This window comes from Apteryx rowi, unplaced genomic scaffold, assembly GCF_003343035.1.
Source record: "Apteryx rowi isolate R43461 unplaced genomic scaffold, aptRow1 scaffold_120, whole genome shotgun sequence".
Lineage (NCBI taxonomy): Eukaryota > Metazoa > Chordata > Aves > Apterygiformes > Apterygidae > Apteryx > Apteryx rowi.
In genome coordinates this window covers 117,923-133,068 of record NW_020447420.1, presented here as the reverse complement: position 1 = coordinate 133,068, position 15,146 = coordinate 117,923, and the positions used below count along the sequence as shown (strand labels likewise).

The window sequence follows — 15,146 nt, the reverse complement described above, 5'->3', positions numbered from 1 at the left end:
GTCCCTCTTGCTCTTCCTGCTCTTTTAACATCAACTTTGGGTAATCTTAGGGTGATGTATGCTATAAACTGTAGTTCTTGTGGGCAGATTAGATTGGTGGAGGCTGTTTTTAATGTTTCAGCTAAATACTGCTGGCATGTGCCTTCCTGATATAGCATTCAAAACAATTTTCATGGTCTTTTAGTTGGCCTGGCCAGGTGCCTAAACAGCAGCTCCTTAAAGTGAGGATTTAGAGGACTAGAGTCCAGCATACTGTGCCCTGCTTCTCTTCCCTGTTGTACCAGCAGTGTTTCTGTGCAAGGTACTGCTTCATGCTGCTGGAGGGTATCAGGGCTCAGGGATATCAGGTAGTGTCTCCTTTCTGGAAATGTATAGCTAGCTTGGATGTTAAATTGCAATCCATACAGAGTGCAAGTACCTGTTTCTCCTGCTTTTTGCTTTTCTGTTCACAAGGACGCAAAGCTAGCTAAGCATATTCATTACTTCTGGCTATTTAAATATCTGTCTCTTGGGAATACAACTGACAGATGCAGGAATAAACCCTACTACAAAGGCCTCATTTGAAATTCTTTTCCTTGTTTGTCTGGTGCCAAAGCATAAACTTCCTCTGTGAGGGATGGGATGTTTAATGGAAACGTTGTTAGACTGTCACGGTGTTTTAATRACATATCTAATGTGTCAAATTCCCGGTGACTTAAAATCACTTTCCAGAATCTTCTCAGCTCCTCTGTGACCTGGTTTSGAGACAGCGAGTATTTACAGTTTAGCACCACATGATACAGAGGCAAAGTGACTTTCTCAAAATCACCAATGGTCTTGTTAGTGCTAGTAGATTTTCTTAGAATTTTTGATAAAAGTGCAGGTGGCAGGCCTTGCATAAGACACCCATGCATTCTACTATTGTGCTTCTTAGTCTGGGCATCAGTTGTTATTCAATGAGGACGTAGGGGCAAGTATCCTGCTATAACTTGGTAGCAAAAAAAGGCTGCTGGATTTACGGAATTGCTGCTTACTTCACATAATGCATTTTGATGTGTTTGGTGCTGAGCTGTGTTCTACTGCCTTAGTCCAGATGGTTGGACCAGATCTGATTTTTAGTTTTCCTTGACTTAATTCTGCATGCTGTTAAGTGTGCTTTGTTCTCTATATTGTATTTACACTTTTTTTGGAACAAACTCCTTTCTGTCCAGTGATTTTTTATTGGAAAATTTTCTCTCAAAATCTGAACTATATTAGGTTTTCATTCCTATATACGTTTTTGTGAGGTATTCTTAGGATGGTAATGACTTGAAAGGAATCGTGCCAGCTTCAACTCAACTTTCAGGATTTTGTTTTCTTTCTGAGTTGTTATAATAAAGGTGTTTTTGGAAATGAAAGTCCCTTCATAATCCAACTGCATATGCCCAGACCTCAGCCGTTCACTGATGGGAAAAGGGCAGGTAGAACTGGTCTAATGACTACCTTTGCTCAACTTCTTTTGCTTGTCATTGAAGCTTGAAGCCTCTCTTAAAAGCAATGTAGTTACTACCCATTTAAGGCAGAGTATTGAAAAATGGTGGTTCTTGCTTCTTTCGTGCAGTAAAAGATTAACCTCAATCATAGCTGTAAAACGTTTGTTTTCAGTCTGTTTCAGATTTTCAGAGAGTACTGAAAAGCCCTCAGTTCATCCAGAGTTGTACCCTGAGGTATGTCTGTTATCAGACTTTGCAAGGTAGATTGCAGACTTGCCTTCTAGACAACAGCCTGCTCAGCAATTTTCTGAAGCACCAGAATTTGCTCAGCCAGCCATCTTTGTCCATCTGCCTTCAAAACACTTTACAAGCTGATAAGCGATAGCTTGCAATAGTCTTCAGAGGGAATCCAGGCGGGAGCGTTGCTTGCAGTCTGGAGACATTGTATTGGCCGTTCGCTGAAGTCAGCAACGCATTCCAGCACCCTGCTCTGTGCCTGGGATGGAATTGCCAAGTTACAATTATGAGAGAGGGCAGCAAACTGGAAATGTGAAACGTAGAAGTCACAGGGAAGAACAAGTATGTGGAGAGTTCTGGGATTCAGTTTGAAGAGACAGCTGATTTGAAATAGATGGATGATCTGAAAGCTTGTGTAGTCCCTCTAGCTTGCCATCCACTGACTCAAAAGCATATTATTATTATAGAAAAGCAAAACAAAAAGACCCCATAAAGAGTCTGCTCACTTTCAAGGATGGTGAAACACTATTAAATTTGGAGGAGCTTATGACTAGATCATAGGATAATAGTGCCAAAGCATTAATCTTTGCTTAATTTTCCTCCTAGCTGTCCCTGCTTGGCTTTCAGAATCTCTGAAGGAAGGGATCTGGTCCTATTAAAGAATATCTCCTTCCTTGATTGCTTCTGGGAAGCTATTTGGTAGTGTGAGAGTATACCTGGGTAGGGTATGTAGCCTTTGTGGTAAGAAACGAGTCCCTTCAAGATTTTTTTACTAGCTTGCTTTTCACAGGCATTTTTAGTATGACCACATTTAAGTCCTTTGGGGTTTCTTGCCTACCAGCCTTTAGTTGCCAGAGCAGACACGTCCCTGCAGATTGTTCTTGCCTCACTTCTCTTCATTTTACTCTCTCCTATATCCCAAGTTCTGTCGTGTCAGATACAAAGAAATAACTGTTAGGCACTAGCTGCCAAAGCTATTGGTCCTGTAAACTTGCTTTATTTCTTCTTAAGTGGAGAAAATAGTGAAGAAGAATTTGTTGTTGCCTTTCTCCTGGCATGTTCAAATCTCTATGGGATGCAGCATTTTAATTATTCCATCACACCCCGAGGTTAAAGCGTCTACTCAGCTTTCAAGTCATCTCTCCTATCTCTGTGCTGTTGCCGAACATGCTTTTAATCTCTAACAATGTCGGGATTCTTTGATAGACAATATGCAATGTATTGTTGGAGAAGCAGGACTGACATATAGGAGGAAAGCAAAACATTTGAGTGTATGTGTCAGTCTGCAGAAATGTACTGACTGGGTTTCCAACTGCTGCAAAATGTCACTGAAAAGCTGATGCAACAATATGTGCAATGAAAGAAAACCAGGAGTTTTCTGCAAGAACTTGGGTGTTGTGCTATGCAGTGAGCTTATAGTTTCCTCTTGCTCTCAGGTTACCTGCTCTATCGTTCTGCTCTTCTGTTGTCTCGCAGAGCGTTTATTTGCGGTTCTTTATGCTGTTGTTTGTTTCCTAGGTTAGTGCAAGAGGGGCTGCTCGTATAGGATCTTTTAACTGTTGTGTTCTGTGAAAAACAATACAGGGGCAGAAAAGGTAGTGTGAATGATTTCGGCCAAACGTTCTCACAGTTCTTTTGCCTTCTGGTTTTTGTTGTTGTTGTTGGATTTGTTATAATCCACTTGCCTTTTTTAAATATCAGCTTACAGTTGTTGCCACCTGAAGTCTTGGTTCTTATTGTACAATATCTGACACATTCAGGATCCAGATTTGCACTGGGGATTCCAGCTGATAATTATTTTTTGATAATTAAATATAGTGTATTTGATTCCTAATGAGCACTGTCAGTTAAAAATAGAGACTTCTTCCCCAGCTAGTTTCATATGGAGCATATTTAATGCTTTGGATTTCTAGTCATCTTGGTGTCAGAGGTTTAGATTGTCAGTTGGCTGACAAATCACGCTGAGATAAGTAGCATGAGAAAGTGGCTGCATACATGTGGGCACATTACAAAAAAGTTGCTTTCTGTAGCMACATCTGCCTTTTGTTCGCGAATAAATGGTGCAGCGAGTTCCTCCCCATCTTGAAGCCTGTTAGCTTTAATCAGTGGTTTGGCTAAATGTGCTGCATTGAATAGTTATTGGAACTAACATGTTGTTTCTTCTGTTTTCAAGTTGTTTCTCTCTTTTTTGCAGGTGAATTACAGAAAGTGACTCCCAGAGCATCTTTGGCTGTATGAACTCTTGAGCTGTCAAGGGATTGAGAGGCTTATGAAGAGGTTCTGTCAGGCAAAACAGTGCCTAGCAAAGACACCGAGGAGGAGAGAAAAGGAGAAAGGGAGAGGGAGAGAGCTGAAACACTAACAAACCATGGTAGGTATCTGTCTGCTTTCATAGGGTTGCATTAAAAACATTCTCTGCTCCCAGCCTTGCATGGGGCATGATAAAACAATAGTAAAGGGATTTTCTGACYTTGCACTGAATTAGAGATGGTACTGCATGCTTTGAGCAAAGCAAATGAGGTTTGGTATATTGTCAGCCTTTTTAAACCRGAGTTGGGTCTTGTGAGTCTGCATTACATGAATTATTAAATACGAATGAAGGGGATGCTTATAAGGTTTTCTAATAAAATTGGCATTAGCACGCTGTAGCAAATGGCATGGGTGACCTTGAACTGCAGATAGCATAACCAAATGCTGATATTCCTCTTCCACACTTCTTGCAAAAGCAAATGTTAATTATTCATATTTGCATATGTGTGTGTGAAAAGCGGATTGAATATGGTTCTATGTACACGTTGTTAAAGTGTAGATATGTGTGTGTGTGTAAACAATATTCACCAAGTATATTCGGTGACTAAGTGGGGAATCATTTCTAATCTGCCTAGTATTGGTTGCGAATTGGGAATGTCTGAGATGTTGAATTTGTGTGAAGGATTATGCCAGTAAGATTCTGAAGATGTGTTCACAAAAGGGGAATAAACCCACCCAGTTCCTGAAAAATAGCTGTGGAGAGCAGTTTAAGCATATTTATATATATTTTAAGTCCTCTAAATGTTACTGTGGAGTGAAAGGAAATGAGAATAAATATAATAAATTTTAAATACAGTTCTCTAATATTTGTGTAACTGTTTGCTAATGATAGATAGTCAGGATTTGTTTAAAAAAATAAAAGACTCAAGCTAAGATTTCCAAGATTTGCCATGGATACAGAGTACAAAGGAAGAAAAAACCCCACTCGACACAGCAAAGTTCTCAATATATTGTATTTTAAGTATAAAGTGTCCTGGCTGCTGTGATCTTTTTTTTTTTTTTTCCCCCCCCCTCTGGCCTAAATTCTCTTGAATTGATCTTGCCAGTCCCTGTTTATTAGAAAAGAAGACAAGTGTCTTTCAATTTATGAGTTACTAATTTGTTACTGTTTGACTGTTTTGGGGTTTTTTTTTCTGATTTCACAAGATGGAGATGGGTGGGTGTGGATTAATAAATCCAGCTCTTCAGTTTTCATTGCTGAACTACAGCTTTCTTTGATTATTCTTCTCTGTGTATCCAAGTTGTGGCTAAGGCATGAGAGGGACCTCCTGGAAGCATTTTGCAGCCTATGAAAGCACTGGGGGATACACTAGACCCCTGACCAAGTTTCTTGTGCTATTTGAATTGTCCACATGGGTAGGAGCACAGAAGTTAGGGAAGGAATTATGTGACATCTACCTTTGATGGAAGGGACCTGATGAATGTGATGACCCAAGAAATTGTGACCAGTTCCTTAGCAAGGAATCAGCCCAGAGATCCTTCGTGTCCCTAAGAGTGTGTACTGTTAACAAGCCTGTGAAGCAGGGGAAAAAATGAAAGCTATTTATACTATTTAATATTTAGGAGGAACAGAGTTGATTGATGATTCCAAATTCTAGTAGACTGGCAGCAGTTATCCACATGTCTAGAGAAAACAATATTTAGAGCTCCTCCTGACAGAGGTCTGTGCTGGGAGAGCCACTGGTCCAAGTCACTCTTTAGATTGGATAGGTCTCATCTGGACAGGGTAGCAAATCACAAGCTTCCTAGCACAAGTCACCCAGCCAGTTAGGTTTACCTCACTCAACAATATCACTCAGGTCTTTTGAGTCTCACTGTCTTTACTAATCCCTTCCTACTCTTTCATTTTCCACAAAATTATTTCAGTCTTTCTTTACCAGTTTATTTTCATCTTCATTCATGCTTTTGTAAATCCCTGTGCAGTTTGCTAGTACTCTCTTAGTGGTATGTATTGCCTGTGACTTCATCTGCAGCAGCACCAAAACCATAAGGAAATGGCTATTTAATTGCCTTGTTCTAAGATGGGTTGCCATTGTCTCTAGCATAAATTGAGGAGAGACACCTGCTCTCAGCATTTCCAGAATAGACAAAGTTGTATTTGGAGAGTGTCATTGCCTTTTTCAAAATAGGAATCTCCTCCCCATTCTCCTTGTCTGCCCTCCTTTCCACCTGCTTTACCCAGTCTGTTTTCACCCTAGGATACTTCTGTTCTAAATTTCTGTACCTTGAAATGAGGTTACCTTCTGGAATAAGGGCCCTGGATTTTCTCTTTACAACTGATCCTCTGAGCTATCCAACTGTCAGAAGGTTGAGACAAGTCAACAAAAAGTACTGCAATTCCTGATGTCCTTAATTTCTGCAGGTATTCCAGGGTAGGGAAGCCCCTGTTCCTTTCAGTAATCACTGCTTGTATCTCTGTGGTATGTACGTGCTTCAGGCAAGATCAGGGCCTAGATGTTTTCTCACTGACTTTGAAAACTTAGTCTAAATAAACAAGCTAGTCAAAGGATGAGGGAAGTCACAAAGACACATAAAAGTGAAATGAGTTAGCCAGGGTCCTAGATTGCCTAGTGGCAAAGCTGGGAATGAAACTCAGTTTTTTGGTCCCCTGCTTCAGCACTGTACCCTTACACTTAGCCAGCCACTGCTCCCCTCTCAAAGAGAACTGGGGAGGGGAAGTGAAAGAAATGAAAATGAAAAAAGGAAGAAATAAAAAAGAGAAAAATGAGAGTGGAAGGAAAAAAAGTAGTGGAAAAAAATGAAAATGAGGGGAGGGAAAAAGTAACAGGAAAATGAAAATGAGGGGAAAGTAATAAAAAATGAGGGGGGAAGCAAATGGAAAAAAGAAGGAAAATAAGGGGGAAGGTAATGGAGGGGAATGAAAAAGGAGGGGAGTAGTGGAAAGAGAAAAATGGGAGAGGTAATGGGAGGAAAAAAGGAAATGGAGTGAAGTAATAAAAATAGGGAAGTAATAAAAAATGGGGAGTAAAAGTATTTAAAAATAACAAGGGGAAAGTAATGAAAAAAGAATGGGGAAAAGGAATGGAAAATAAGATGTGGAAAGGAAAGTAACATAACAATAACAAAAGGAGGGGAAAGGAAGGAGAAATAATGACAAGAGGAGGGAAGTAAGGAAGAATAATGACAATGGGGGAGTAATGAAAGGACAAGATGTAGAAACTCCTTTCTAGCCTTTGCAAACTGGTCGTTTACTGGAATTGACCCTATTTTGTATTCGCTGTAACTGTATATGGGAGTAAAGAGATTTGTCTAGTCATAGACCCAAGGTTTTCCTTTTTCTGATTTGTGACTAGTGTGTACAGTGTCACAGCCCCCACTTACGATGGACACACCAGACAAAGAATGGAATTCAGCTTGCTTAATTTTTAGATGTCTGTAACAGCTAATCTGCTCTAGTTGTCTAGACTTCTGCAGTCACATGTAGGTGTGGGGGGAAATGCACCTCTTAAGCACAATTCATCTCATCCTAAAGTAGACGTCAACATGAACTGTGCTCCAAGTGTGCCTGTTCCTCTTACCAGCCTATGAAGGAATTCCAGAAAAGTCAGATGGTATCTAACATAAGGTGCTGTAAATTCTACCCAAATCTTACCAGCTTAATGCTGGTGTTGTGCTGCTGTTTGGTGTGTTGTTTTTTTAATACAAGGTTAAGAAATCACTCCTCCATGATTATAGCCAATGGTCATCCTAAAGCACTTTCCTACATCTATCAGGGAGGATTTCCATTCAAACCATGTTCTTCTATTGATAATCCAATAACTTTGTTCTTTTTTTCCCCCCTTTCCCACTGTTTCCCGCTTCATAACAGAGATCTATCCGATCTTTTGCTAATGATGACCGCCATGTTATGGTGAAACATTCAACCATTTATCCATCTCCAGAGGAACTTGAAGCTGTCCAGAACATGGTATCAACAGTAGAATGTGCCCTTAAGCATGTCTCTGACTGGATGGATGAAAAGAACAAGTCTACAAAAAGTGAGGCTGATGTGGAAGTGAAGGAGGAAGCTGCAGAGAGCAATGCCAAGTGAGTGACTTGAGCCTCGCAGTGTGTTTCCATACTGCCCTGAATGGGTTCCTTTCCTTCTAAGTAAGAGTCATAGTGTTCTTTGATTCTCTTGCATATGAATGTTCTTAGGAAGAAGTGGATATGTCTGGACCTCTTGAGAAGAGAGCACATAAGGTGCATATAATAGTAATAGCACATAGGGTGAGGGGAGCAGTAATAAACCCAGTGTGGGCAAAAGCTGGTCTCTATTTCATTATTTATTTTAATGAGGTGTTATGAAGTTGCACTTAACAGACAAACTTTTTAGTAACTTTAAGTGAATATATCTCCCAGTAACACTCGCATTCGAATCCACAGCCGTGTAGCTTAGGGGCTCTTTCAGTTTAAGAAACAAAAAAAGATTTTATAAACTTGTATTGTTTATCCAACAAACTAACTTGTCTACGGATCCATTACCATACATTATGTAGCTCTATRCTGAGGGAAACAGCTGTTGCTATATGTCCCAGTCTGATAGGGTGCCAAATATTGTTGTTCTAGCATAACTCCAGTAGTTTAGGAAGCAGCTGGAACAACTAGCTCCTTTTTTTAGGTTTCTTGGTATAAAACTTTAACTTGAGTACTTCTGACTCCTCAGTGCTTTCTGGATAATTGGTTTCACCTCCTCTCCAATTCGGGTGAGTATTCTGTCCAGTTTGCAGATGAGGAGGTGAAGCGCTAGGAGACCAACAGCAACTTTGTCATGACCTGAAAGACCTGATTTCCAGTTCTTTGCTCTTTTTGTTAGACAGTACTTCTCCATTGAACTTCTTTGGACTTAATCTGATTGCCTGCATAACACAGCCTGCTCTAGAGATGTAATCAGGGGACTCTTTCAATTTCCTATGACATGTGAAATATTAAGGAAGTCTGCTGCTATATGGGCTTTGCCCAGTGAATTCTGTTCTTAAAACTGACGAAGAAAAACTATTCTTTATCCGTGTACAATTGCTATGTTTCTGACACCTTTTATGGTAGTTAAAAGGTTTATTCTCAGTCCTTTTTAAATTTTTGGTTTCCTGGTAAAAATATTTTATTTACTAAATTGCTACTGGTTAATAAGTTGTTTGCATTTTAGGGCTGGAGGAAGGATCAAATTCTGTCAGCTGCTTTTAATTTTTATTTATTTATTTGTATAGCCAACTCTAGCAGTAATAGATGGAAATACAGCAGCATCCATTCTATAGTAAGGTACAATTCAGTGTGAGTAAAGCAGGAAGGTCTGGTCCTGAATCAGGAAAATTGTATCTGGTTTTAAACTGAAAATACAGTTCACTACCTTGATATGAAAGAGAGTGATAACCAATGTATTTATTAATTAATCCTAAATGCATAATGAGGTATGTCTGAAAATTCAAAAATGAAATATTGCTTCCTGTTTTATCATAATAATGTATTCTTGGTAATTTCCAGGTCTCAAATAAATTGTTAGAGTAGCATTCAGGAATTAAGATATGAAGCACTGCTCTGCTTCACTATCTGAATGTACCAGCTTAGAAACAAGAAATGTGCTACATTAGCTGAGGAAAACTCTCTATGGGCAGGAGGAGCAGAGGCCATCCGTGACTTGGTCAGGTTTTCCAACAGAGTTATGGCTTCTACAGAAAATTCCTCAAGTCCTAGCAGTATTTTTCCAGAAGTTCCTTTTTTTAATATTTAAACTTGTCTTTGATTATCTCTAGTACTAGATTAAGCRCTTAGAATCTATGGGAAGGAATCTGCTTATTCCACATGAAGTTTAAATGGAGCACCATCTATTCAGAATATATGATCCAAATACAAAATGTTCAGCCGTGTCAAAGCCATCATGTGATAGCCTTGAAAAAATAAATGTACAAATGGGCCCTAGTTTGCCTGTGGTTTCCTATATTCCCCTTTTTGACTAATAAATATTTAGCAGACACTTCTGATCATTGTGGCATTTCTGCGTTAGGCTGAACTGTGATGTGTCGCGCTTTTGGTGTGAAATGTACTCAAATAGAAATAGCAAAACTTTTAAGTTCATGAATATTTCTACATAAATTAATGTATAAATTGGTTTAAGACAGCGTGATTGTATTGCCTTTGGAGAATAATTATACTGGATCGATAGACTGCTTCTCTACAGATGGACCATTAAGCATTGTCATCTTCTAGAGGAAGGTAATTAACTGCCATGTTCTGCAGAGGAACATTCTTTCTTGACATGTAACTCCTGACGTGCAATGTGCTATATCTTTAGGTGATTTCCTAAAATTGTTGGCAGCGTTTTAACTTGTTTTCTGATGTGGATAAAATGAGCACAGAATGGATTCTTCCAAAAAAAAAAAAAAAAAAAAAAGTGGGCCTGCATTACATGCTTTTGAATCAATCAGCCTCACTTTCACAGTTGTGTGTGCAGGATATTTCATGCTTGTGCTCTAATACAAATTTAGAGTACAGTTTTTGTAAACATCCATTCTTCTAATAAAATTTGTCTGCAAATGGCTTTTCAAAAATCCAGCAGGCTGAAGAATAACTTACAGGTCAGGTGCTGCTGTCTTTTTTTTTTTGGTTTATGCCCCTTCCCCACCCCATTGTGGGTTTTGAAGTAGAAGAGTAGTATAAATGTTTTGTCAGTCTATAAAAACAAAAAAAAACAACAAAAAAACAAAAAACAAACTTGCAGTGTGGATGAATTAGTAAATGTTGCCTGCTGCCCATAAAGGGATGGAGAAAGTACATGTTCCCTCCTCTAGCGAAAGGAGTGTGCTGCAGTTGGAGGAYTGGAGGCTGTAACTGTTCTGGGAGTTACAGGAACTGGTCCAGAGCCTGATCCGGGGTGTTCAGCGTTAGTCTCTGAGCTCACTGGTGCATAGATCGTTGTCCCTTCCCACCAACATCCCCTGTGTGGGTGGCGGTTGTCATATCCTGACTCTAGTGAGTATTGCTAACATGTGACTGATACAATTTTTCCTTTCCACTGTGTTCCCTCAGACCCCTATCAATTAGACCTGCCGACAGTGCTAATGCAGGCAGTGTTGCGGTGACGTGGAAGCCATGCTGACAGCCTACCTAAGCATCTCCCTTAAATCAAGAACCTGCTGCCACAACAGGCCTCTTCTGCCAGTAGTCTCAGTCTCAGGAATCCTAAAAGTCCTGAATCCATCCTTTAGCCAAGATTAAATGAACCATGGGACATTACTGGCTGTATTACTTTGGGGCAAACCTTGGATACAGGTTAACAGGGAAAGAAATTTAAAGCTTCTGATAGATGAGGAAAGATATATTTTGCTTTGACAAAGATGTGCTTGTCTGTCACTGTGTGGTAGTGGGACAGTAAAGTAAAACTGGGTATTTGTTTGCATTGCCTGTCCCCAATTCACAGCTGGGCATCTCAGCATGGACCACCTGCCTGGGCAGTTTAGGCTGATCTGCTTTACTGGGAACTGAGGTAGCTTATGAAATGGGTGTATGTATTCAGCCTTCTCTGCTGGGTGGGGTAACTTCCAACCAAGAGGATGGGTGAGAAAGAATGGACTGCTGACGGTAGTAAAATCTTAAATTTTTATAACTAAAATTTTCCAAGGTCATTTGACAGTTTCCCAATATAGGCAACTCRTTTCTTCCTTGTTAAGGCTTTAATTTGCAATTTGAATCTTCAAGACCATGTACAAAATATTTAACATGTGAATTCCTCCACATTGTGAAAGAAAGGCAGTTACTGGTCCTGTCACTGCATGCTGCTGGCTGGTCAGTGGAAGCTTTGAAAACAAGGTTTGACAAAGCTTACCAGACACTTACAAAAATCCTGATTTTTCAAGTATTTAGGGAGGTGTATGTATATGCACACCTTTATTTATACTTATAAAATAGCTTATACATTTGTGTGTTTGTTTTGGGATGGATAATTTTAATAATCACTTTACAAGCTAAAAGGGGCTTAAGTTGTATATTGTTCTATCACGTAAAATGTATTTATGCTAATTAGAAACCATTTCTAAAGGAATTCTGCATTTTTTTCCCATGTTTGCATCCAGATACTGGCAAAGTAGCGTGGTTCCAGGGTGGAAGTTGGGAAATTTTTTTGTTTTGTTAGATTTTTTGTTTGTTTGCTTCTGGCTATTCTAGGGTAGCCACTGGTTGGGATTGCCATTTGGTTCTCTAGGTCCTGCCTTCTCTTCTTCTGCCTGTTCTGTAAGCATAGCCTGTTCCTGCCTTTCCATTTAAAATAATAAATTAACATTAATAAATGAAGATATATTTGAGCAAAACTTAGGGTCTGTTTTATGATCGTGGATCACAATGTGATTGATGCTTTTTATATACTTCCCATCCCTCTGCATGGTAAGGATGATGCCAATGGGACTGCTGCCTTTCTGACGCAGGTGGTTTACTACTTTACTGGTTACGCACTTTCTGGGGTTTTATAATGGTGATGTGCCAGCAGTTGGTGCCACAGTGTGAGATGCATGTGTGGCAATAACTGTTTTTGAACTCTCAACAGATAATGTGTTTTTTGCACTTTCTTTGCTGTTTTTGTGCAATCTTAGCCTACTAAATTGATTTTTGTTGCAGTTTTGCTCTCAATGCTTAAAACTAAAGTGTTTTTTATGTTGTTTTGAAAGTTACTGTGGCCTTTAAGTATTCTCCTATACTTTCTCTAGAGAGTAGAACCCAGTACTCAAACCTTTATTTCTGTAGGTTTCAGTGGTGAGACTTGTAGAAGGAATTGCACCAGGAAGACTATTTGAAATTAGAAGCTTTCCTGAAATGTCAAGTTTGTAGTATGCACTAAAACATCAAAAATTGGTTGTATAATTTTAAAGATACAGATTTGAAAGTATGGGTCAATTAACAGAAACATCGAAAAGGTGTGCAGCTGTGTTAAAGACTGAGTGTCAATAAAAGACAATTCAAATCACTTCTGAAAACAGGAATTCTGTATGGGAGCCCCTCTAGATTAATTAGTATACTCTTGGTAGATCTGCAGCTAGTGGGTTTGGGGGTTTTTTTGAGCTCTGTGACTTGAGCTAGGCCACTTTTGCATTCATGTGAATTGCGAATCAGTGCTTCAGTCAATTTTGTTTTTKTTTTTTTTCATAGGAGCTACTTGCATAAAAGGAGTCTATGCTTTTCATTTCTAATTAGCAATGCACCCCTTTAGCAATGTAATCAGTCCCATCAGCTTATGGCCCCTCACTGTGATAGGATAATACAAGTATTTCTAATGCACAAAAATACCATTTTAATTACTCAGAATTGTTTCATTTCCAGGGATCAAGGCGGTCGGACCTTGTGTGGTGTTATGAGAATTGGCTTGGTTGCAAAGGGCTTGCTGATAAAAGATGATATGGATTTGGAACTGGTTCTCATGTGCAAAGAAAAGCCCACAAAGACCTTGTTATATATAGTCAAAGACAATCTCCCAGTTCAAATTCAGGTGAGTTACTTCAGGGTAGTTCTGTAACAGTGGCTGAAAGCACTGCAAGGTATGTGGGTAAAGGCTGAAATTAATTAATTCCAGGAAAAAATACAAGTGRTATAGATTAAAGAATGTACTTTTAGTTTAGGACATCTAGGGTATGTAGTCTTTGATGCGTTACGGTTGAAGTAGCTATTCACAAAATTTAACATCTTATTTCTGATGTTGCCCAATCCCTATTTGTGATGTCAGTCTTCCAGTGCTGACAGCTAAACTCTCTATTTGGTAACTAACCCAGCCAATTTTTGTTTTCTGGTCTCACCTCTAACATGGGCTAAATTACAGTCCCAGAAATCATCCCCACTCAAGCATGAACACATTTTTCAGTCTGCATTTCTTTTGGTTTCGTTTGTTTTCTCCTCCAGAACCTGAAGTTCTACATAGCAGCAGTTTTGCTTTTGCTTAGGCTTTTCCAGGAAAAATGTCTCTGTGCTTCTGAAGTAAGATCAGTTAGTCTAGGTGGTCACTCATTTTAGCTCATGATAATCATGAGCTCATAATTCTTTTTATTTGTGGGTGTTTGGGTCTAATGTTAGCATCCACTAGGTAGCTACCTACAGCAAATATTGGTATCTTTAAAGCAGCTAGGGATAATACCTTTTTGATAGAGTTCTGAGCCCGATTAAGCAGTCCAGCTTCTGGACTGTGACACACTCTTGCCTAGAAACTGTGCCCAAAAATATTCCACTGTAAGTATCTCTCTCGAAACTAAGTGATATGATTTGATCTGCTTCACTCCAGATATGCTTTTCTGCCTTGTGTTTATTTCCACGTGGGCAGTATATGTTTGCCATTCTTGACAGCCGTTTGCTCTCATTGTTCATTTGTTTGCATGAAGGGCCTTGGTTTCAGTGAGATAATGTGCCTGCAGATGTGGCCCTGTCCATAGCTGAAAATGATGGTGATGTATCAAGCAGTAAAGAATAAAATTTACTTGTTTGTAGTGAGATATGAGATGAGAAGGGGTGGAAGTGATAAGATAATGTATGCTTAAAGAAATGAGTGAGAACAGCAGAATGGACATAATTGAAAGACTGTAAGACCGCAACAGATTCAGTGGACAGTGGGTAGGATCCTATGGGGAAGCATTCTGAGGGAAAGAGAATTTAAAAAGCTCAATGTTTCTTAAAGGTAATATTTAAATCATTGCTTTGACTGCTCTAAAGCAAGTAATAGAAAGTCTAAGCATAGTAAAACCAGTGTGACTGTGGCAGGATCTCGTTAAATAAATAGAACATCAAATAGGAATTGTTCAGGTAAGATGAAGCTAATTTGTGAAACAGGCTACAATTATCATGGGCATAAAAGGCAATAAGGAGAGGTTCTGTGGACATATCAGATACAGGAGAGACGAGAAAGTGTAGGCCCATTAGTGGTGAAGGACAGCAAATGATGTACAGATACATTATTAACAATTTGTGCTTTATTCTTCTTTGAAGGCTAGTTGTGAGCAGATGCTTAAATTATTTCATCCCAACAACAAAAGGAGTTGGAGGAACACAGATCAAACAGGGAAAGAAGAAGTTAGAACATGTTAAATATGTTTTAAATTCATAGTATTGCTGAAACATACCCACAGATATGAGGAGCTACCTTTAGGACTCTAAAGCATCTGTGGTTATCTCTGTGAACTTTTG

At 39.2% G+C, this 15,146-nt stretch overlaps 1 protein-coding gene across 5 annotated transcripts in view; it reads left to right on the top strand.

Annotated features, from left to right (window-relative positions):
- Positions 1–15,146, top strand: part of STRBP (spermatid perinuclear RNA binding protein) — a 70,485-nt gene that overhangs the window by 28,891 nt on the left and 26,448 nt on the right. For 4 of the 5 annotated variants that reach the window (XM_026090002.1, XM_026090010.1, XM_026089986.1 and 1 more), the window contains 3 exons: positions 3,883–4,059; positions 7,828–8,045; positions 13,302–13,467. In XM_026090002.1, coding sequence (XP_025945787.1) covers positions 4,057–4,059; positions 7,828–8,045; positions 13,302–13,467 — 387 coding nt within the window. In that variant the 5' untranslated portion in view covers positions 3,883–4,056. The remainder of the gene's footprint in view (positions 1–3,882; positions 4,060–7,827; positions 8,046–13,301; positions 13,468–15,146) is intronic. The other variant, XM_026090018.1, reaches the window with a different exon arrangement.